Source organism: Anopheles ziemanni, chromosome 2, assembly GCF_943734765.1.
Source record: "Anopheles ziemanni chromosome 2, idAnoZiCoDA_A2_x.2, whole genome shotgun sequence".
Lineage (NCBI taxonomy): Eukaryota > Metazoa > Arthropoda > Insecta > Diptera > Culicidae > Anopheles > Anopheles ziemanni.
Window position 1 is genome coordinate 5,737,628 of NC_080705.1, and position 23,765 is coordinate 5,761,392.

Genomic DNA, 23,765 nt, shown 5'->3' on the forward strand with positions numbered 1-23,765 from the left:
GTCAAGGGTTCGACCGTCGTAAAACGGACACGGCCACACCTACGAGTTGACATCCGGGCGTCAATTGATGCTTGACTTGAAGCAATCAGGACGAAGGTTACGTCCGTCTTGGCCTCGACTGGTGGGCTGTCAAGCTCAGGGGCAGAAAAAAGGCGTCGGCTATCGATCTAACGAACGCAGGGAATGTGGCTGGAATGTGCCGCTGTACACACACACACACACACACACATAAAAAAAACGCAAACGAAGAGTAGGAGATTTGCAGGGATTCACTTTATCGCAAGGTAGTAAAGTTTATCGTGTCCTTATTTCCTTTGGCGTTTGTGGCTGTGGAGGGAAATGTGTAATAAAATCCTTTTCAAATACGACCCGCACGTATTCAAACATCCCTCGGAGGGTTAGAAAACGAATTTTGACATTCAATTTAGTTGAGATATTAAAATCAATCATATCAGAACTCATTTTTTCGGAACCATATAACGTGCAAGGATTAAATATTATCCTCAGGGAAAGTAGCTCTGTTTGTTCAAATTTCGAATGAAAGGTATTTTAGGGCCAAACTTCTCGTCCAACGCGATCCTTTGCAAATAGTTTCCTGAGCTTGCAAAAATTTATTCTCGTGTTCGATTCACGTCGAAAGGTGTCGATTATTGCTGGTTGACTTAGGATAAAAATAACGTTGCCTATGCGCCAATTCGATAAAGATTAAAGTTCATTGCATCGAGATGGGAAAGGTTTGGCAAACCGGAGATCTCTCCTACCTTCGGTGGCCCACATTTCCCGTCCATCCTGTTTTCATCTTGTATCGTCGTTGCAAGGTATAAAAGTGCCGGAGTACCTTCATGGCAGTGCAGTATTTCAAAACAATAGCCTATGCCGGTGTTTGCAAACACGGGCGGATTTGATTCAATGTTGATACAGGCAGAAACAACAAGCTTTCACGAAAAACTCAGAACTTGCTTCGGGGAGGAGCACAGAACGTTGGCGTCCTGCAACGAAACTACCACTTCGTCCCGTATACTCAAAGTTCGTGCGCGACCGACAAGCCTTCCCCGGGAGCGGCCGGGAGGTTCCTGGTGTTGGTCGGTTTTTATCCGATCACAAAATTCACCAACCCATTCACCGGGCCCCCTGCGCAGCTGAAGCTCGAACATCGAGGCCCGAGGTTTGCGCGGAGGTTCGCGGTTTTGCGGTTTCGGATGCTCGCTTTCGGTCCTAAGGCGATTAATGCAGACACTTTGCGACACCGTGTCGAGCTATTTCGATTTCACACCACGCTGGTCCGATGTCGCCGCCGTGTCTATTATTTCTGCGTTTCGTTTGTTTACTCGGGGCAATCCGAATAAGTGTCGACTGAAGCGGGAGGTGAAAGGAGTTTGAAAGGATTAGCGACTATTGTTTCGGTTGGATTTTGGGAAAGTTTGGTCCGGAGCGAAAAACCCAATAACGCTGCAGTAGTAACAGTTTTATCAGATTTGGTTACAATGGTATTTGGACACTTTGCGCCACGACGTGGACAACGTAACATTTGAGATACTTTATTAAAATGTTATCCAAGGGTTACCATTTCGTTCGTTGCTGCTTCGTCCTCATAGGACGGTATTTAATTGCAAAAGCGCATATCTAGCCCACCACCTTGTGTATCAAACAAACGGATGGAGTTCAGTTGGCCACCAGACCAAACGGAAGTACGATGCAAATGGCACAACGTGTTGAAACTATTAAAAGCAACCGTGTGCATCTGAACCGAGCCACTAGAATGGTTCCTATCTGTCGCCAACAGACGAGCTGGCCTTCGTTTGAGAGATGTCCTCAGTTTCAACAGCTGGTGGTGGTGGTGTGCTCTCCGATTTGGAATGTTTCACATTAGAAACAGATGCCAATTCAAAGCCGGACAGTGGCTGTGAGCGTTTGGTACCTTTGAAGAGTGGATATTTTAAATTAAATATTAGTTTCTGCAACTAGAATAGATTTAAATTCCCAATTGCTTGATGAATGTTTTGTGTGTTGGGCGTCCTTTCACCATTCACTGTTGAAACTATTTCCCGGTAAGCATTGCACACTTGATCCAATAATTCCTTTATTCATCTGATGCAGCAACAACGCATGCTGCGCTCTGTGTACATTGATGCAGCTTCCGCATCGTTTTACTCCGAACCGCACGGACAAGGACCCGAAAGCAATTAAATACAATTTTCAAACAGCAAACGGTTTGCCGGAACGTGCTCGACCGACCGGACTTTGGAAGCGTATTGGTCCCGAACGAACCACAGAAACCATCAGCCAACCGGTTTAGTTGTTCGGGTAGCATTCACCTTCCTAACGGAAGCCCTCATACAATAACGGGTTGAGGTAATTAGACCATTTTTGAGTGGGGAAATGCTTTATATTTTAATAAATTGCAGCGTGCAGAGTTGTACGTGTCGATAGCGACGAATGGGTTGGTTTCAAGTGGAAGTTTTTACCGAACGAAACTGTTGCCGACGTGAGAACGGTAGAACACTTGCCAGACGATGGGGCCAAAGGCAGCGTGGGTTGGGGTTCGCTACCTCTTTCCAAGGTTCGACCTTTGCGCCGGAGGCTACATCGATGATTGACGGGCAAACGGAGCTCACGAAAGAGGAAAAGTAGCCCAAGTTCAATCGTGGGATTTTCGTAGGAAACCGTTGAAAAGGCAAAAGGGAAAAAACGGAGAAGTTCTTCAAAGGTCTGCGTTCGTGGAATGGAATGCCATGGAACACGAAGTTGCCGAATTGCGTGCGTGAAAACAGGTGCCTTAATTATATTGGCGAAAACCGCCGCTTGTTTATATTGTTCAAGGTTTTGGCTCGCTTGTGTCTTCAAAGTTAAACATGGCGATCAACTTCGTGAAGCATTCTTTGGAGGATATTTGCTATGTTATTCCAAGTGTTGGTGTAATCTTTTTGTGGGCTTCCTTGCATCTTCTTCCAAATTTAGGTTCAATATTAAACATTCTGTTCGCATGTCTCGCTAGGCAGTATTTTCATTCAACAAGATCCAACCGGAGTAAACACTTGTCTAAAAATGTACTTTACGCTTCTTACTTTTTCAATTCTGTTTTTGTAGTTTTTATGAATTTAGGTGAAGGATCTTTACGGATGGTAACAGCCCAAATTCCCTTGGTAGATAGGGTACTGGTTGGAAACCCTCAGAGAATTGACTTTACGTCCAGTTCGGCCCAACTTTCCCTCGATCGAAGCTCTTAGGTCAAGAGAATCTCAGCTACGTTAACCTCACTCCAGCCAATGGTCTTGAACTGGCCACTGTTTCTCGTGCGCTTTTCTTCTGCACCGTGAGTGGACAAACGGAAAGACAGAAGAACGGCGACGTGTAAGGAAATTAACCACATCGCCTCAAGTGCACGACCACGCGGGCAACCGGAGTGTGAAATAGGCTACTTCAAGCAAGAACCCTCACACACCTCACACAGTGTTGGTTCAGGCTAGGAAACTTTCTTCCAAGAACACCCCCCATCCTACCCAACTCGACCGCCCGTGGTGGAAAATGCGTAGACGATGGATGGTGCTGGGTTTTTGTGGGTAAATTGAATTATTCGGTATATTGAATTTGGGACGAATCCAATCGGCAGGAGAATTGAATAGCGAATGGCTCCGGTTCTGGCGAAGGGCTATCGCTTTCAGGATCTCGTACAGGAATTGTATTAGCAGCCAATGTGCTACTGCATGGGTGTGTGTGTGTAGCGGGGGGAAAATGTGTACAGCCGAAACAAAGGTCGTTTTAGCATAAATGATAAATTGGATTCGGCATTGAACTTTTGATGTGCCGATGGAAGGCAATCCCCATAGAACAAGGATAACTTCTAGAACCGAAAGGATTCGGTTTGTTGCACAAGAGTAAATCGATATTTTTTTAGTGAATTTTATTAAAACGTATTTAACTTTGATGGTCGCCCGTTTGATAGAAATCCTTAACATACATGTATACTGTTCAATGTTAAAAACATATGCGATCAAAACATTTGCTGCTCAATGCTCTTGTTGAGGATGGGAGAAGTGTAGGTTTTTGGACGCAAGGACCTAATTTCAGGGTGAGCTGTCATTTTTCGTCAACCGGACTTGTATGGCACTGACATTCAACTGCATCTCAAACATGAGTCCTACCGAATCAAAGTAGGTGATGAATTGTTTCATCAGTTTCTAAACTACACCACCAGTGCTGTTGCCTCAGATCCTAGCAACCAGGGTTCGTAGTCAAACTTTGTTCGCACGAAATCTCTTGGAGACACAACTTTTGAGCCAAAATTCTGCAGCAATGGAGACAAATTCGGAGTTCAAACGGCAAATTAGTTTTGGCGCGGATGGCAGCGATGTGCAGCGTCAGTCGTCGGAGGTTCTCCCGTCGTCCAGCAGCTGGACCCGCACTCGTGTGAAGAAGGCGCTGAACGCGAAGGGCTACATCGTCGGCCGGTGCGTCGGTTCCGGCTCGTACTCCAAGGTGTACCAGGCGTTCTACCGATCGTCGCAGCCCGAGGGTTTGCTGCCGATGCAATCGTTGGCCTGCAAGGTGATCGACCGTCGGCGCATCCCGGCGAGCTACGAACGGCTGATGCCGCGCGAAACGGTGGCCATGCTCACCCTGAGCCACCCGCACATCGTCTCCGTGCAGTCGATCCAGGAGTACGGCCCGTACATGTGCGTCTTCATGGACTACTGTCGCCACGGGGACCTGCTGGAGTACGTGCAGCTCCACAAGCGGGTGCCTGAGACGCGCACCCGGGTCTTCTTCCGCCAGCTGGTGCAGGCGGTAGAGTACATGCACCGGGAGGGCTTCTGCCACCGGGACATCAAGTGTGAGAACATTCTGCTCGCCGGACCGGCGCACGTCAAGCTGGCCGATTTCTCGTTCGCCAAACGGTGCGCTCCGCCGGGTGGGCGAGGTGCTGCCGAGCTGAGCACCACGTATTGTGGGTCCGTCGCCTACACCGCCCCCGAGGTCCTGCAAGGCATCCCGTACGACCCGAAGGCACACGACATGTGGTCGCTCGGGTGCGTCCTGTTCATCATGATCACCGGCACGATGCCGTTCGACGAGAGTCGCGTGCGGGAGGCCATCGAGTGTCAGCTGCACAAGCGCTACTCCTACCCGGGCGGGCTGAAACCGAACCCATCAATCATGCAGCTAATTGACAGCCTCATCGAGCCGGATGTCACCGTGAGGGCCACCATCGAGCAGGTGGCCAAGGACCCGTGGCTCCAGGAGCCGTAGGGAGGGCGGATAGGAAACACCGCAACAAGCGGAAACCTCAACCGAAAGAACGTCAACAAAGGTAGTGTACTTACCACGGAGGTTACGATGAGGGCCAGCACGACGATGATTACGAGCAAGGCAATCAGAATCCCTCGCCAGTTGCGCTGGTTCGGATTGGCCGAGACGAGCTGTGAAAGAGTGGAGAAAAAAAAGAAGAAAAAATTGAAAAATCATACAAACAAACATGGGAAAGTGATAGAAACGAGTTCGATAGTGTTGTTAAGAAAAATACGTCCTTTTCAAAAAGAGAAGTTTGCAATCGAAGGAGTCAATGAAGTAGAAGTGATAGCGTTGCTATGAACGCCCTGTCATAGATTGCTAAGAAAATCTTTAAGTGTTTTAAAGATATCAAATTAGATAAACATGATCGAGTTCAAAGAAAAATGCTTCTATTAATATACAAATATGAAGAATTTTTATTATTTTCTACATTTTCTTATTTTAGAACCGAAAATTTTATAATGGAATCGGACGCTGTAAAATGCTGGTTGATTGATATGGCTATCAAATCGTCGAACGGATGGTTTTTATGTTCTACATTAAAATTGTCAATGCATTTTCGATCCTTATCGGACAAATTTATTCAATAACCTAATGCATCCCATCTATCATCCGCATGTAAGCATTCTAGCAGCCGTTATAAATCTTCTCTGAAATTGTTAAGTTTCGAAGCATCGCCACCACTACCACCACCATTACACCGCCATAAATAACACCAAAACGTGATCTATCAAAAAGCTGCTTTTTTGTTTGTTTTCACACCCGAATCGTCTGCGAGACCATGGTTGGAAAATTTGGAATTAACTAGCCATGTGGGGGAGCTTGGATGAGGACCGATGTAATGTAACGGATCCTTCTCGTATTGTTCACTGGAATAGATACTCGAAACCCATTCCGTTCGCTACTTGTTTGTATCAGTTTTATTTTTTATTTCTCAATCGCAGATTCTGGTGAATAGTATATGTTTGATTGATGATGTTTACTGTGAAAAGGGAAAGGGTTATTGTTTGGTAAACGTTAGGAAAATGTATGTGCACTTTCGTACGAAGAAAAAACCCAAGCGATTGTGTGGTGTTGACGTTTGCACCGTGAATTTAGAACCCTTTGACGCGGTAGGGATGGATATGAAATATTCATAAATCACTCAGTTTGAAGAAAGCTTTCTATTAGAAGATTGCAAAAAGTGCTTTCGATGAAAAATAAATAGACTCATCCACACGGGAGCGAGTAAAACCAACACTCGGGCACGGTTCGCATGGCCAGCTCATTTCGATTCAATTTTCATCGCCCGCTCCGGAAGTTCGGGCGGGAAAAGGCTATAGAATAGTGCCGAGTTGGACCATCTGCATGCTGCTCCGTCGGCCATTTCATCTCATTGTGCATTCTAGCGGCACAATCTTGGATATATTTCTCCACCTTTGGGCATACCTTTGCCATCTTTCGGGTTTTCCCCAGCCGCGGTGGACCACTGCAATTGCCGACCCGGTTCCCGGCTGGGCGGCTAGCGAACAATATTCTGTGCCGGAAGTTGAAGCCGGAAGGCGAGCACCGTTGGACAAACAGAATCCCGAGCACATTGGCCGTCTAATGGAAAATAAATCAAACTCACCAAGTGGGAGTGGTGGGTGGCGGTGGGATGGATGCATCATCAAGTAAAATTGCACAATGTGCATCTGCGATGATGATGATGATGATGCTGGCTGGAGAGCGTGGTGTTTGGAAGGAAAAGTGCATCATTGAATGGAGTGCAGCATCGTTCGAGTATCATCCGTTTATTTTAGCATTATTTCCCTGTTGACCTTAGATTTTTTCCACCTTCCGACATTTCCTTCGCACCGCTGCGTTTACGCGAAACGCGCACAATGGTAGAGGATTATTGAAATTAAAATCCTTCCGGCTTTGCGTGCATCGCATCGGACAGTGTGGCTCACGCGCTGCCGGGGTGATAAAGTAAAAACTCGGTGGAAAATCTCGGGCAAACAGGTACAGAAGAGACGCCTGCCGGGGAAGGAGTGAGTGTGAAGTGGGTGAGTGTGTTCCCGTTTGCTTGCATGCTTGCTTGAAAAAACGGGCTAACGAAGAAATTGATTTCGTTCGTTTGATTCCGGTGGAATAAATGATGAGTCTTAATCCGCCGGCAAACAAGCAGGAAGCGCCACATGGAACTGCCTTTCAATCGGGGGAGAATTGGTTCTTACCGGTTGCGTTGGAGGCTGGGGAAGGAAGGGACCGTGGCTCTGCGACAGCTTTGTGATTGAATAAAGCCCAATCGGGGGATGAATGTTTCATGCCACGTGCATTATTCATGCAATGAGCAGCAGCGCCTGAGGAACACTGGCATATTATCCCGTTAAGTCGGTATAAAATAAGTGTGCGAGTGCTCAAGTATCAGTCAGTTTGATACAAATAAATTTTATTTAAAAAATTGTCTAAGCTGAACCACGTGGAAGAGTTCGAAATAATGGAGGCGCCTGGTGTTTTTCAATTTTAGCGCAAATTTTATGGAAGAACAAGAACATAAACCTTTTTTTAACTTGCATATTCAAATAGATTTTCTGACGAGCAAAAAATTAAAGTTCATTGTGGAAAACTTGCGCTTGAAGAAAAAAAGTTGCGTTAAATGCCGCACAATAGAAGCAGAAATAAAAATAAAAATGAATTAAAGCGATGCTATGGAAAAAGGATACTCTTAAGTCCAGCTTAAGATCTACAACGTTTGCCGGTGGAAAGTTTCAATATTCCCCGCTTAAGCACCAGGAATGGCGAAGGCAAAGTTTTCATGAACTTTTTACTGTCTTGCCCTATACCGTCCAACATCTTTTAAACCTGACAGTTTAACCCCAAAACTTCGGTACTGGACAGTGACAGGACATTCTTGAATGCCGTTCTTGTTAAATAAGGTTTTTCAATTTTTCATCGGGGTTTTCATGCACAAGAAGAAACGCTATAGAAAAAAAAAACTGTCGTGTAGTGTTGCATAAGTTTGGGTTAATTAAAAATACCATAAACTTTTACTATCCACTCCTCGCACGGATGCAGTTGTGAACTTTGAGGTATAAATATAACGGGATCTGCAATTACCAACTGGATCTTGTAGCACTGCAGGTTAAAAGGATATATTTTATGAAGTTATGAGGAGTATCGTTTGGCATTCCTTCCACAGCGGGAGGCAAAATTTATTGCATCGAAAATTTGGCCGTCGTTTTTGCTTTTCTCCTCTTCACGCAGTTCCCAAATAATGAAGATAGAAATGAAATTTCAGCATGACCGGTCTCTGGAGAGGCTGTCAACATTCAAAACTTTCCTACCGGTGCACTACACGACTCCGGTGGTGCAGAAAAAGGCACTGATTAATTTTTATGATCCTAGAATTAGTCTCCATCAACGCTGACTTCGTGTTCGGTGGGAAAGTTCCCTTTTTTACCATCGTAGCCCAAAAATTCGTTAACGGTCGGCGAAAGAACTCAACGCCTGGCTTCCCATTTTCACGGAACAGTCACTTGAGGACAGTAAAAACTGTTTTGAAAAGTCCTAGACTTCACTTTCAGTCCACCGTTTCCAGGCTACTTTCCGGCCTAGGTTTGCTACGATGCTGACTCGATGTGTTTGAAATAAATTTGATCATTGGATTAAATAAATTTATTCTGCTACGTGTTTCGATCCAACGGCTGACACGCAGCAAGCCAGGTGGAGGTGAAATTGGAAAATCCTACGAAGCGTGTGCTTGTGTATGTGTGTGTTGGTACGGTGGTGAAAAATGGTGGCGTCGAAAATCGACGAATCGACGAACCGAATGAAAATCGATTCTAAATTGTACACTTGAGTACAGTTTGTCTGGAGACAGCCGAAATTGCAGTGGTAGCGAAAAGTTTCGTTCGATGGTTGGTGGAAGATAGAAAGAACCATAAAATATGCCATAGAAAAATATGGTTCCCCTAGGGTTTCAGTTTTCATGAAGTTTTCAATTTACTCGGTATATAATATGAAGTACAGCAAGTACGCAAATTCTATAAAACATGTTTTTAAGTTACTGTGAAAATGGCAAATTAAATTTTCTTCAAGAGCAAATGAATGCTAGTGAAAATATGCAATTACTCGAAAGTGTTTTATTCGAATAGGTGCTATAATACCACAACAAATCGTTTTCAATCTCCTTAAATTTAATTAAACCATATCGCTGCCATGCAGATCTTCAGGTTGAAATCATTATTTTTCCTATTTCATTTATTGCAATAAAGCTGCAGGACAGGTTTCGATCGATCGATTCCACCCTTTTTGTGGCAGAAACCCCCCGATAGGTTCCAGGTGGAACGCATCATTCGTTTCTCGGTGGCCTTCATTTTGAGCAAACATATTGAAAGACGTTCCGCCGGATACAATGTTCGTTCCGCAGGGAAGACATATATGAAGGAACGAACAAGTGGATCGTTTGAGGGTTGACTCGTTTGATTGCTGATGTGCACCAATTTTGGGCACGAAGCGAACGAGTCTTCTACGTCTCCGGCCAGGCTGCTGTCACAATGGGGATTGGAATGAAAATATTTCGAAATTCGAGGGGGGAAAAATTCCTTACGATTGATTTTTGTTTACGATTCGATTTCAATATAGAAGCGGGTGGTTTTACCTGTCAGAGCAAAGGTTAGGCACGGTTGGTGAAATATCGGTCAAACCGTCATCAACCGGTAACGAACTTACCTTGGCAAGGTTGTCGGTTAGGAATGGATTAAATTCCAACACATTTCCACGAGAAAAGTAATACAATTCGGCTTATGGAACACGGCGATATTAACGAGAAATGTAAACCGATGAAGGAAACGTGCGTTGTATCCTTTACGCTTTAATGTAAAAATTCAACCCCGAAGGTATCAGTAAGCTGTTGCGATTGAATTTAAAAATATATAACTGACACTTTGGCGCAGTTCTGTCTTAAAGATATTCAAACGAATAACATAACAATTGTGTCGAATAGATTGAGATGGTGAAATGAGAAAGAACAGTTTACCGATCAAGATCAATTCTATCAGCTTGAAGACGGACTTCCAACAGAGAAAGGAAACGCAAGAAGGGAAGGATATGGTGAGTTATCGGACGCAAACGATAAAACAGATAGAAGCAAACTCCATTACCATCGCCGAAAAGGGACATCGATTGGCTGCAGCGTCCTCGCCTTCGTCTTCGTTCCTCCTGCCCGATGAAACCGGACGGAAGTGATTTGACCGAATCGATATGATGGCTGGCACGCCCGATATCCGGCCAGTCTCCTTCCCGCATTCCTTCTTCCCCTCCCAACCGGTGGCCTTGATGGGTGGCCGCCGGATGTATTTGCGTACAAGTGTGAACCGAGACGTTATCATCCAGCGGCATGCGACCCGTGGCTTGTGGAAGAGATCGTTCGGTGAAACTGATTTCGGTCCCTTCTTGGGTGAAAGTACAACCACCCAACTTGTGGGCGGGCTTATAGGAGGACTTGAAGGACACACTGTGGGAGGGGACACAATGAACACAACGGACGCAAAATGACGCTGCGAGCGGACCGACTCCTCCGGGCGACGGGAATGACAAACGAACAAGACAGGATAACTGTTCACGGCCCCGGAAACTTCAATTACATTGATGGGATTAAAATAATTCGGCATGAGGGGAGAGCTTTCGCCTGGCAGCAGCGGTCAAGTTGTCCTGCCTGGGAATGTGTTGTTCGGAGGGGGGTAGTGTTTGTGTGATTGGTGTACGCTTGTCCCGTTGGTGTTCGGTTACAATATTCGGCAGCTCGTAAGCGCTTAACTGCAGGCCGTGGAGACGCCCATTCCCGGTACGCTCTTTTCCCATTCGCTTCTCGCAAAATTGGGTCACCGGTCAGGCGGGTTTGGGCTAAGAAAAGGGGGACGATGGTTTTCTCCATTTCGGAAAAAGGTTCGATAATGCTCCTGCGAAACAATATTAAGATGTTCACGTGTTTGCACGCACGGATTGATTCTTGTAAGCACTTGCTTACTTTAGCAAACATAGAAGGGTCCTTTTGGGGGGTGCGTCGAACTTTTCCTGCTTTCCACGCTCCCAACCGTTGAAGGTTTAACGCATCGCAGTATTATATGTAAATGAGCAACAGAATGTTGGGTAAAAACCAGCGGCTTAGGACTATATCGTAATCATAGGATGTGTTTAAACATTCATTAAGATTTGCTGGGCAAACGGCAACACCCATACATATCTGTAGGTACCAAAACACTTTTTTCCTTCCACTTCCGGTGATATACTTTGTCAAATTCAACGAACCACGATGACGTTATGCTCCAGTGCTGCTCCATCATGCGTCGTGTCGAGCGTGTCGATACGAACATCAGCATAAATTTGAATTCGGCCCACACGTGGGTGGCGGAAAAATTAGGCGTTAAAGGTGGGGGGGCGGGTTTCCCGGAACGGAACACACCGATCGTGAGTTTCACATCCACTTGTGCATATACATATTACATGTGTGAACCCATTAGTGCGCAAATGAGCTCATCTTCGAGCCGATCGAGTGTACCTTTCTCGGTATCTCGGTTTGATTTCTACTCCCAACGGTTTGTTGCCGAAATTCAACGAACTTCTCACCGTTGAGAGAAGGTTTTTGCCTCACACAGATACACACTTTTCCGGCTTTCCACGACCACACAAGGGCTGTGGCTGGATCGGAGATGATAGGAAACACTCTCGTCAAATAAATGTCAGCCTCAGCGGACGACTTGTTTGAGTACTTTGTTCAAACCAAGCAAAGCATAAGAACATCATCCCGAATTCCCCAGCGCACTAATCCGCGCGCGTGTGTGCTCAATGGTTGATAAAATATTGGTACACTCTGCACTCGTCAATCATAATCTTCAGCACGATAATAGCGTACTTTACGTAGCGGAAGCCCGAGCATGATTGTCCCATTAGAAGTGTTGGCTTTTGTTACATGACAAATTAGTCCTCACCACACCGAGGAAAGGGAAATGCCCTAGTGCCATTGTGGGGGACCGAGCAAGAAGCCCACACAAGACAAGGGAAGGGATATGTAAATATTTTGTGCGAAAATATATATGTATCTCGCTGTCGGCAAGCTCGGTTCCTTTAGTCTAGGAAGTTGTTCGGTGCAGAACGCTCGTCCTGAGTCTTTGCTAATCTATGTCTGTACACATGTGTATGTGCTTGTGTGCTCGTAGTATAGGGCGCACAAATGTTTACCCTGTCTATCCTCTTCAACGTTTCGAGGGCCACTTATCACAGCGTTTCTCGGGCGAGCACGCTTTCCAACGTCGATCGTACGGGTTTTCCCTTTTTTCCCAAACCACCCTGAGCACTTCATCGTTTTTCCGTGGCTGAAGTGTTGATCGTAACGGTCGCTCTACTCCCTCGTATCGATCAAACGATCCATCCAACGTCATCTCGTCTTAGTGTGTACACACGGCTCCGTCTTCCCTTGGAAAGGAACTTTTTTCTTAAGCTGACGGAAAACAACTCCATCAAATGTGTAACAGCGTAGGAAGGCAGAGGCTTGGGGTTTGGGGAAAACCCCTTGCGAAAAGTGAGAAAAATAATAAAAACGGTTAACCCTTCCACCCTTCCCGGGAACCAGAAATCCTACCGTATCCAGTGCTTGATACTTGATTAAAGATGCTCGCATGGAAAGGTAAACGAAACGTGAGACGATACAATACCGGATCTTTACGAATCATCGGGATTAGTGTGTGGGATTAAGTGAGCAACATCTGCCAATGTGTGTTCGAAAAGGATAAGGATCTAGGAAACAGTCGAAGAAGCGTTACGTCATATTTTGACGATTGCGAGATGAATTTCGGTTTCAACTTCGTGCGTTGTCTGTTCGTAGAACAATTTAAGAATTTATTGGAAGAAATATCACGTCAGCGTTGGTTCGTTTACGTGGAAACTCGTCGGAAACGGCACACTAGGAAAAATATCCTGATATCGAATCCTTTCCTAGAGTCACGTCCTTTTCCGGTTCACGACCAAAGGTTGCAGTAGGCTTGGCAACCAAATCGGCTGTTAGTTTGAGCTGCTCAGGACGAGTTGAGAAGAAGAAAGGCGTAAAAAAAGGACTCCCTAGCATTCCAGAACCGCTCCAGAGCTTGGCGGGTGGGAAAACAAACGATCCTTTTTTAAGATTGCTTTCATTAACGTAACCATTCCGACGGATGCGCTGCGCGGGAATCACGATAATGAGCGCTTCTGCCGCTAAGCAGGCCTTGGTTTTTATCCTTTTCTTTGGTTCTAATGACGTTCCAACGCGACATCAAAGCCTACCGCTTGTACGAATTGGGAGCTTGCTTGGCTTTTTTTCTGTCACCCCCAAACATTGCAACCTGAGGAGCTCACAATTTTGAGGCAAGAAAAAACAATCGTCCTCCTTCCTATGGTTGGATTGTGTGCAAAACAGATCTCGCGAATTGGAAAAGCCTTTTGACAGAAAAAAAATCAGAGAAGAAAATCAGAGGGCAAAAAAGCCCAACCCAACCTTTGGAAGAATAAGGGGAACTTTGGGCCAAAGATCACATACTGTCATGAACCTGGTCCGGGGGCTCGGAGCCGAATGTGACATTTCCCTAATGCGGAAATGATGTTTGGCACGCCTAACGAATGCCGACCGGGTTTGGTGTACGTGCCACGTACGAGGGCTTCATCAAACGGTTCCGAGGGGGCTCTCGTACGCTTGACGGCGTTGTCACCAGCTGGTTGGACGGGTTAAAATTCCGCCCGGGCCACGGGCCATAAACCAGCGTAACGCTGATACTCGATGCGATGCTATGCAGTGATATTAAAATAATCATGATATGGGACGGATTGTGATTTGCTGCTCCGCTTGCGTAAACAATGCTCGTACATATTTATTGCACGGTACGATTAGTTCAGGCCACGTCAAGCTGCTTTGCTATAAATATTGATTTGTATTGCAGGTTTTTGGAATTGTGTTTTATATATAGAACAGAGAAGTCAAACAAGCAAATGTCTTAGATGTTTAAAATATTATAAAATGTTATCCAAAGTGTAATAAAAATAAAACGCTCAACGTCATGTGGAAAATCACACGGCGCTACCGAAGTAAGAACAAGTCCCTAAGTGCAAGTTGTCACTTGATGCTTCATGACCTTAATCGACTTCCTTCCTTTATTGCCTCGTTCGTTGACGAGAAGTCTCCTTTGCAAACCTGTTACCAAATGTCAGCCTCTTCTCGCGATCGATCATTTCAGTTCAACGCTTTAACGAGCTGAAAAGCGTAAACTAACGTTCAATTCTTATGGCATGTGGCTGGTTATAAGGGAAAAAGTTCTCACTTGTTGCCCCATTCTTGTAGGGGGAAAAAGGAAATAAGTTTCCCACTGTCTGCCTTCGAGTAGGATCCAATCAAGCGAACGCTTTTCTAAACGTCATAACGTCATTTTTTTCCTGCATCCTTTTTGCCATCAACGCGATGTCAGCTTGTGTTAACTTTAATAGAATGGGGAGCAGGATGCAAAAAGAAAAAAAATCGGACTAGGCTTCTATTTTCTGTACAATCACGTTGGTATGACTACCTTCCAGGGACTCGGATTACTCGTTTCGCAGCGGCTGGGTAATCATAGTTTGATGAAAATCCGTGTAGTTTTCCCCCGGACCGAGAAGGCGACTTGTGGCCCGCAACGGGATCGGTAATTGATTCGTTGGGGTTTGGGAAAATCTCGCGCTGTTTCGCGTGATGGCGTTTTAATGCGATTCTGATGAAGAAAAAAATCTGCAACTAATTCTAACTTTCCGATAGAACAAAACGGTGCTGTTTCATTGCGCCATGACATAACTTGATTTTGATCCACAGGAAGGATGTTATTGAAAAGATGTTAAGGAAATTACTATGGTTAGATGGAAAAAACATTAAGCTGGTAATCAATAAACAAGGTTTTTAATTAAAGATACTCGCTACAATCTTCAATACAAGTTTGTATGTTGAACAGTATTGTTATACAGTTTAATATAAGTTATAAGTTTTTCTCTTATTTTGCAGAGTAATCCTTTTCTATTTGCAACTATTTTTCCCCTACAAACTGGATTATCAATATTCTTCCGACTCATTTGAGAAGCTTTCGGTTAACCTTTGCCATCTTTACAAGGATTCTCGAATGTTACCGGTTCCCTTTCCATCCGTGTGGAATTGGCAAGAAATGTTTGCACAAAACAATAAACACCACAATGATCGCAGGGTGGAAAACTTTTCCAATAGTTGCATGTTCGTGCAGAGTAGCACGAGTTCCTCGGTGCCGGAACAGTGTTCGAATCGGCTTCATTTTAACGCAAGGGTGATTTTAAGTTCAAGTACCGTGAACGACTTTTGTCTTCTTACAACTCCTTTATGGCTTCGTGCAATGGGTTTTCTTCGATTGCTTTTCTCGACGTTGAACGAGTACGAGTTGTTGCAACATTTGTTTTACCGTGGAGAAGTATTCTTGTTTGTGAGAGTGCTGTTCAAAATGTTGGCTCTAAATTATTTAAATCGTTTTAACATGTAGAACTTTATACGAATGTAAAGCTGAAAAGCACTAATTTAATCATTTCAAGTAATTCATTCAACGGTCATGTGTCTCCTTCCAATGCATCGTCCTCGGTTCTCAAGACTAATGACACTTTTGCGTTACGACCTGGAACCATCCATCATAGAATCCGCAACTAACCGGAAGCGATCCTCGACTTGGCAGGCGAATGATAATTGTGGCCCTCGATAAAATGTCTCTCCGGCAGAACTTTGTCCCGGTTCGTGAACTAGTTTTTCCTTGTTCTCACCCTCGTTGGTGGTGCGCTGGAAGTTGCTGTGCTACCGTTTGCTCGCTGTTCGATACACCATAAAAGTGTAATTCCAGCGGATGAGGTTAAATTAGCTAATGAGTTTTTCTAGCTCCCTTTCGTTCACTCTGGTGCGAACACATTCCGGTGACTCGCAGGACACGAGCATCTTCATTAAAGACCACCAACTACCACGGGGTTTGGCTGGCAGAAGAAGCGAAAATGGAACACCGCGCTCGACTCGGGTGGCCAAGCGGTGCATGAAGATGTCACAACGATCGCAACTTTGACTTGGGTTTGCTTTTGGCCATCCAAAAGGGGGGAAACCCGGTTGGTTGTTCTTTGCGCCACGATGCCTTTTCTTTAAAAGCATCGTTATCACTAAATTAGTGCTGTGTAGTGGAATTAATTGTGTGTCTCACGTGGCACGTGTTCGTGTTCTTTCCCTCTTTTCTCCACCTTTCCTTTTACCTCTAATAGCAAATTTGCCAACGCAGTTGTCACATCTTCCATCGAGGCGTAACATTCCGAGAGACATGGCAAGATGAAACTTTTTCCATCCCGTGAATATGTTGCGATATATGACTCTTCTCGTTGCAGTAAAAGTAGAGTAGAAGGAAGAAGAATAAAAATATATGAAAATGAAGAGACTAACTACGAAATGTTCACTTTTCGTTTGCGCACCGTGAGTTGTTTACTTATCCGCAGCCGGGTGGAAGACACAACTCTATTGTTTAAAAGCATCCGGAAAATTGAACGGGACTACCAAAAAGGGAGGCGGTGAGTTGGGGATATTTTTCAAAATTAAAAATCCAAACATTCTCAACGAACCGTGGGTGAACGGGGTTGTAGGAACAGTGGGCTGGGAAAATACGGAACGTGGGATGTGGCACTCTTGGAGCCATTTTATACATGTCTCCCTAAAATCAACACACTACTGCACGTTTCAGATAAAACGAAGACATTGGGTTTTTATTTCGGTGCAACCCTTATTTGCCCTTGGTGAAGCGAAAGAACCGTTCTGTGAACCGGAAGTAGCAAACACTGGAACATCGTACGTCGTCGCTCTTGGGATGGATTGGAAAATGCTGCTTGTGAAGGAAACTGCATAGGGCAAACTGCGGCACGCAAGGGTTCTGTTGTCCGCCGGCACACATACGAAGCACTGCACACAAATAATTAAACACAGCCTCGGGGGTGGTGTTACCAGGTCACTGTCTGCGGAGCTAGTTGGAATGAACACCAAGCCAGTGTTCTACCCTAGAGAGTGCTCCTAGGACTATCTTCACTGCTCAACCGAGCGGCAACACTTCTGTCTGTCTTCTGCGCACGTCGCCCCACACACGTTCCTTCCGTCGGGCTACAAAGGGTGAACGGGGGCCACCGAACAGGACCTTGCCCACGGCAAATCCCAGCATCAAACACTGAAAGGGATTCATTAACGCCGACACAGAATGTTAGTTTACGGAATCGACCAGCGAGCGAGCGAGCGTCGTCGACCGGAACGGAAGCCTTTTCGGTGCGCCATTTTGCATTCTCTGACACTCCGGGGGAGGGATTTCGCCAAGGCCGACGACGAAGGCCACTTTGAACTGATTTCCAGGATGTTTCGCCCCGCGGGAGTCAACAATGGCGCGGCGTAGCTCTGATAGCGAGGGCAAAATATAAACATTTGCGAAAGCGTTGCCAAACCGGCCAACGATAAATTGTTTCTTCTGCGAACAGTAAGCTGTGACCAGTTCTGAAACGTAATAACAAACATCGGTAGGCCGTGAGCGACGACTTCAAAGGTATTGGAACAGGCAAACCGGTGTCACTAAAAGGTTCATCAAAGAAATGTTTGATCACGGTTGAAGTTGTTATGCTTGAGTCGAGGTTTAGAACATCCCGATTGAATTGTTCTGGAGGAAGGAATGCATTTCCAAGAAATGTTGAATTAAACTGAAGAACAATTAAACAAGGTTTGGTTACTACCAAGATCAATCAAAAGACAGGTCGGGTAAAAGCTATTTTGTGCTCCGCCATTGTTGTGACAGTTGGTTTAAAAAGCGTTAACAAAAATTTCCAGGATACTTGTGGGAGATCTCCGCCAAAATCTTCGCGAAATAGGTAATTGGTAATTCTAGATCACAGTATCCATGGTCTCGCGGATAGAAACTGCTCTTCTGTGTGAAGTCCTGGGATATGGATTCTTTTGCTCGCCGTGAGTGCCGTAATTAAGTGTGTTGGTCTTCCTTATACGCAGCCTTCCTCCAGAATGTCCTTCCTCTCGAATGTCTCAATTCCTTGTTCATACCAAATTTGCAGTTTTACTTCACTTTCCTGGATGCTCGTGAGAGGTAAACAAAATTTCAACCAACTGTCAAAAATGTGCCCACGGTTTTTTCTCTCGTAACATGGTATGCTGCGACCTCTTTTCCATTGACTTTGGGTTACTACGAAGATAATTTTATTTCAAATACAAGCATCTTATCGGTTGAAGCTCATTCATCCATAATGCTTGAAAGAATTTTATCATTAAATTTCTATTGCACTCTGGATGAAGTTTGTACTTTTTTCAATAGATTATGGAGAATTCGATGGGAAGGACATAGGAAAACTCTTTTATGTGGCATAAAGAAGCTTCACTTCTTGACGGATTATGTAGATTACAAAGGACGGTGTTTTTCAAGATGCACTCAATCGTAAACCATTATCCAAATTGCATCCAGTAACGATCGATACGTAAACGTATGCTTATTCAACACTCCCTCCTACCCCGAACAGAATCATCCGTCCACACCTTTTCCCCGACGGAACCTAATTAAATCATGCACAGCACTTATCGAGCTGCAACTATCGAGTGAAATTTGCGTGTTCTACGACCCGTTTCGTGTTGTTCAACAAGCCATAAGGTGGTGCTTCTAGCGTCCATCATCGGAGAAGCCGATTGCGAACATCTCGACGGAAGCCCCGACGTTTCGAACCGGTTTTGGAGTGTTTGTCCGATGGGAACGGCAAGCCCGGGCGGAAAGGACCACTCACTCTCAGTCAAATGGCAATCATGCTTCCGTTATGCAAATGTGGCCGTGTCCGTGCAACGGAAACAGCCACCCGGCCGTCCCGGTTGCATCGGTGTGAAAAACTTCCCCGAAGAGGTCGTCTTGCTGAATTTCGTACAATTAGAAATGCAAAGCATTCATCAGCATCCTCGGTCCGGCTTCCGGCTGTAGGTCGGGGTCTTGTAGAGGGTCCTTGATGCATCGTTGTTGGACTCGAACCCGGTGTGGGTTTGCTTTGGAACATTTTTGTACCCACCAAACGAGGACTCACTGCAACGCCACAAAGAGAGAGATAGAGAGAGAGGGCGGGATAGAGAGTGTTTGACCTGCACAACGAAACAATTAATATCCCATTTTGACGACCGGAGCTACAAAATTTCCGGTCCATGCGTCCTTCTGCCAGGTTCGTATCTCGGTACGACCATCACCTAACACACACACACACACACGCACGGGTTCGTACGCAACTGGCTTAGCTCGCTCGTTTCGGGTGGTGTTTCCCGGCTTTTATTTCTGTTTGGGTTTTGCGCTTCGGAGTTCTGGGACGTTAACTTCGTTTCGCACGGCGGAGACACGAAACGCATTCCCATTTCCCAACGGCACTCCTGGGAAACGGGAGGTGTTTGGGAGTTCGAGGGGGATGTGAAAATTTTCTCGTTATCGTGCCGTCCGCTTCGTGGGGGAAAACACCCGACACGCTGGGCGCACGTTGGTGAAGTGGGATTCGGAAGCAAACAAAAAAAACGTCAGCCATGGATTGAAGGAGGCAACACATTCATCACCATTTTCACGGATGCTACGGTCGATAAATTTCGTTGCACATTGAATAACAGCTACTGGGTCATAAAACGAGCACTTTATGACGGCCAACTTGAAGCTTGCGGTTCCGAGATGAGTGACCCGCTTCCCGCAAAAGCCAACAAAAAAAGGAAAGGAAAGCAAACTGGATGCGAGAAATAACGAGCATCAAAGTCAATGGAAAGCGGGAAAACGGGTGGGAGAGTTTGGGGCGTCCAGCAAGGACGCATTCGCTTCTGACCGTGTGCCTCCCAAAACATGCTTCCCCACGTCGTAAACAGAGCCACCCAAATGCCCATCAAAGCAACCAGGTGTGCGAAAAAGAAAATGGAACGAAGAAGGAAAAAAAATCGTAATCGAATTTCCCCGAGTAAACAAACAGATAAATTCAATTCCGCTCGTTTCGGAGCTGTTTTCGTCTACCGGTCTAGAAATGCCACGAGGAAACCAGAGCTGCATCTCCAGACGCTGCGTGGATTGATTTGTATTTTTCGTTTCACTTTTCATTTGCATAAGCCAATCGAAGTGGGTTTCTTTTTCCATATTTCTTCCCATTTTGCTTCTGCGTTGGCGCGTCTCGGTAAAGTAATTCCTAAATCGTTGCTAGCGCTACGTAACGATGGCTTTTACCTTTTTTTCTTAACTTTGTTTATTGAACATATTTTCCTGATTGGTTTTTCCATCGCAAAAATCAACGTTTGCATTCGTTGGCATGTGTTTCTTTTTTCTGTGTGCATTAAAGCTCGAACCATGTGCGAGTGTGTAGGTCGACGTTATTGCAGCCTCGTAACGGCACTGTTAAATTAATTGCAACTTTAAGGTCATACCACTCTGTGCGGAATGAGATTCTAGGTAATTGGACGCTGAGAAATTCATAGAATGTTTTATCTGTTTGCTCCGGCCCGGAGCTTGATTAACATTCGGATGAGAACGCTGCAGGTAGCGGTCGTAAAGTGAAACATTGTGTTTCACACTGCGATGGAGGAAATCGAGCGATCCGTTACTCACCAGGTCAGGTCGGTTTGATGGGTGTGTGTGTGTGTGTGTTGGGCGAAGTGGGAAAAAGTGGCACGCACATACTATCCGGCGTTCCCTTAAGTGCCGTTAAGTTTAGTGGAATCAGTTTGGTTTGATTGCTTGGGCCATCGGGCTCAGAGGTTGAAGTAGTTGTGTTTAGCTTAATTCAAAATGCCTGAATGTGTACGTTGCGTCGTTTCGCAATTGTTTCAGTGAGTTGAAATCATTATATTTATCTCCTGGAAAATTAAAGGGCGTGGAAGGGCTAACACTTCCACTGAAGTGTTGGTGTTCATTACCACCGAAGCACAACAGTTAATCATTCTCTGTCACATATATCCTCCTTAAAGGCATATTTTTAACAGCTTTTACCTCCTTTTAAACATTCGGTTTTGGTTTATTTGTTGGTTCCGCGTATGAACGTCATTTAATTAAATCGTTAATAACAGGCCGCCGGAAATTGGTCCTCATCACGTAGTAGCCGCTGGTTGGTAGGTTCGTTGGTGCGAACGTGGAAATGTTTTCCGTTTTTTCCCCACTCGGCTTCCTTTTTTCAGCGCCCGTTAATTGAAATGCAACTGCTGCGGTGCCGCAGTGCATACAACGGTGCAGCACTAATTTAAAATGCATGCCAACGAAAATGGGTCGGAAATGAATTGATTGCACGTTGATTATGTTTTTAATATTTACAAACAAGCGGAGTCGTTAGACCTACGTGATGAAAGTATTTTCGTTGTTTGCTTGCTTAAGGTTTTACAGTATTTAAAATTGTGTACATAAACATTAAGTGAGTTATTTGTGCCCGGTTTTTTTTAGCGAACCCATTATTCGCAACTGCGAAGCACAACTCTATCGATCCACGCGATTCAACCACACACACTGCACCAAAAAAGCCCCCAAACGATTTGTTCAACCATTCACACCAGTGCAGAAACGAGCCGGGCCGGATAATAGTCGCGGTTTTCGCGCTATCCGATTACCGGAAGGCATTCGAGAGTGGAAAAGAAAATACCAAACGGATCCGTTTAGCTAACATGTCACCACAAATCCGAGCCACGCGCTACGTGCCCCGAATGCACGATCGCCGAATCTGGTTCCCCCGCAGAACAACATCGGCGACGGAAGTGTGGGAAGTTTTCCGGCCGACTGCGAATCGGGAGGAGTGTCAGCGAATTTCTGGCCTCCCAAAAACCACCCCTGAATCTGTGTGTGCGAGCCGACCACGAAGCTGACCGCGGGACGCGATGCGAAACATTATTATCGCTCGCTCGGTAGTGTTATGGTTTGCGGATTTGTGTTATTTGTGTACGAGAGGGTGCCAAAGTATTAATTCGTTTTGCCACGGAATGGTGGGATGAGTTATGCTTGCCTTATGGTGTTAATATGAATGTTATATTAAATTACGTGAGGCTGATTGAATTTCTCGAAAATTTATTAATATAATACATCCAAACTTCAAAAGAGAAGTATTATACCGAACATTAACTCTTACTGCTGGTTATTTCCGAGACTTTTGTTAAGATCGCTTGCCTTAGGTGATGAATCATTTCAATTTAAAGCAAAAGCAAAGTTGATGTTCGTAGTATAATATGAAAATGGTGTCTGTGGAGGTAAAGATGAAAATTTAAATTAAATTGAAAACCATTGGATTTTATGTGGGAAAAACACAAAACCTTATATCACTTCCCGGTGAGCAAAGAACACAATCACGCATAAAAGGCTGGCGTTTGTAATCTCGCTTCAAGCCTGCAGGCTGTGATTAAAACAAAACAGCCCCGCACACAGCCAGGCATCGGAAAATCCTGCATTTCGCTCGCGGCAATCAACATTCTTCGAAAGTCATCGTTTGCTCGTGACATGTTGGTAGACCCGTTTCTCCGGGGCGTTCGTAATTTTCCCATAACCCAACACTCACACACACATACACGCGCAAGGCTTATTTCTGAAGCTGTCAGGACGAGCAATCCCTCCTCCTCCCCCACTTGGTTGGTTGCGGTTGCGTCAGTCCACCTACGATCATCGAGATCGTGGGGTGGGTTTTATTTTTCGTTGCCAGACACACACACATATACGGTCACCTTACCCATGGGATCGCTTTCACAAATTCGAGACCACTTGAGTTTCTCATAAAATGCTGATCAAAAGGTTATTTGAGTGAAAGATTCCTATCCTTTTCCCGCCCCAAAGCGTGAGCGCTTCGGCAGCGAAATAACGAATTGCGAATCTCTTATCAGCGTGGGACTGTGGACTGTTTTCGGATGAATGGGTTTCGGCGAAAAGTTTTCCCCCGAAATTTTCCTCCCACGTACGCTAAGCGGTGTCACTTGCGATGCGGCAATGACGCATTTCTGGAGAAACTGACGTTCACTTTCGGGGAAACGGGCAAGGCCTACTTTTTGAGTGAGTTCCGCAACTAATCTTGTTAATTGTAGATTAGTAACCGGAACATATTGGATGAACACACTGGCCTCCCGCAAAGCTATCCACAATCCTTTGAATTTTTGTCAAAAACATCGCCAACCAAGAGAGACTCTCTTTTGTTTATTTCTTCCTTTCCACAAACCGTGCACAGTTTACCTTCAAATCCTGTTCGTGTTGGACACGAAAGTATTCCATGATCGGTTGACTCCGAGGTTGACGATCGGACGGAACCGGAAAAGCTTTTCACCACACCACCGTTTCACTGATTGGGGTCGCAAATTATCATCACAACATCCACAAAACGAAAAACTCCGTCACAATCCGTCTGTCCCGCGCTGCCCGAAGGGGTTTTTCCGGGCACCAGCTTTCAAAACCCGTACCCGAACATCGCTTCCAGCTTGCAAGTGGACCCGC

General features: G+C 45.3%; 1 protein-coding gene across 1 annotated transcript in view; it reads right to left on the reverse strand.

The window, feature by feature from the left end:
• LOC131288748 (dipeptidyl aminopeptidase-like protein 6) overlaps nucleotides 1-23,546 on the reverse strand; it is a 44,813-nt gene extending 21,267 nt beyond the window's left edge. The window contains exons 1-2 of the mRNA XM_058317924.1: nucleotides 23,508-23,546; nucleotides 5,322-5,417 (exon numbers count right to left, since the gene is read on the reverse strand). Coding sequence (XP_058173907.1) covers nucleotides 5,322-5,417; nucleotides 23,508-23,546 — 135 coding nt within the window. The remainder of the gene's footprint in view (nucleotides 1-5,321; nucleotides 5,418-23,507) is intronic.
• Between the last annotated feature and the right edge of the window lie 219 nt (nucleotides 23,547-23,765).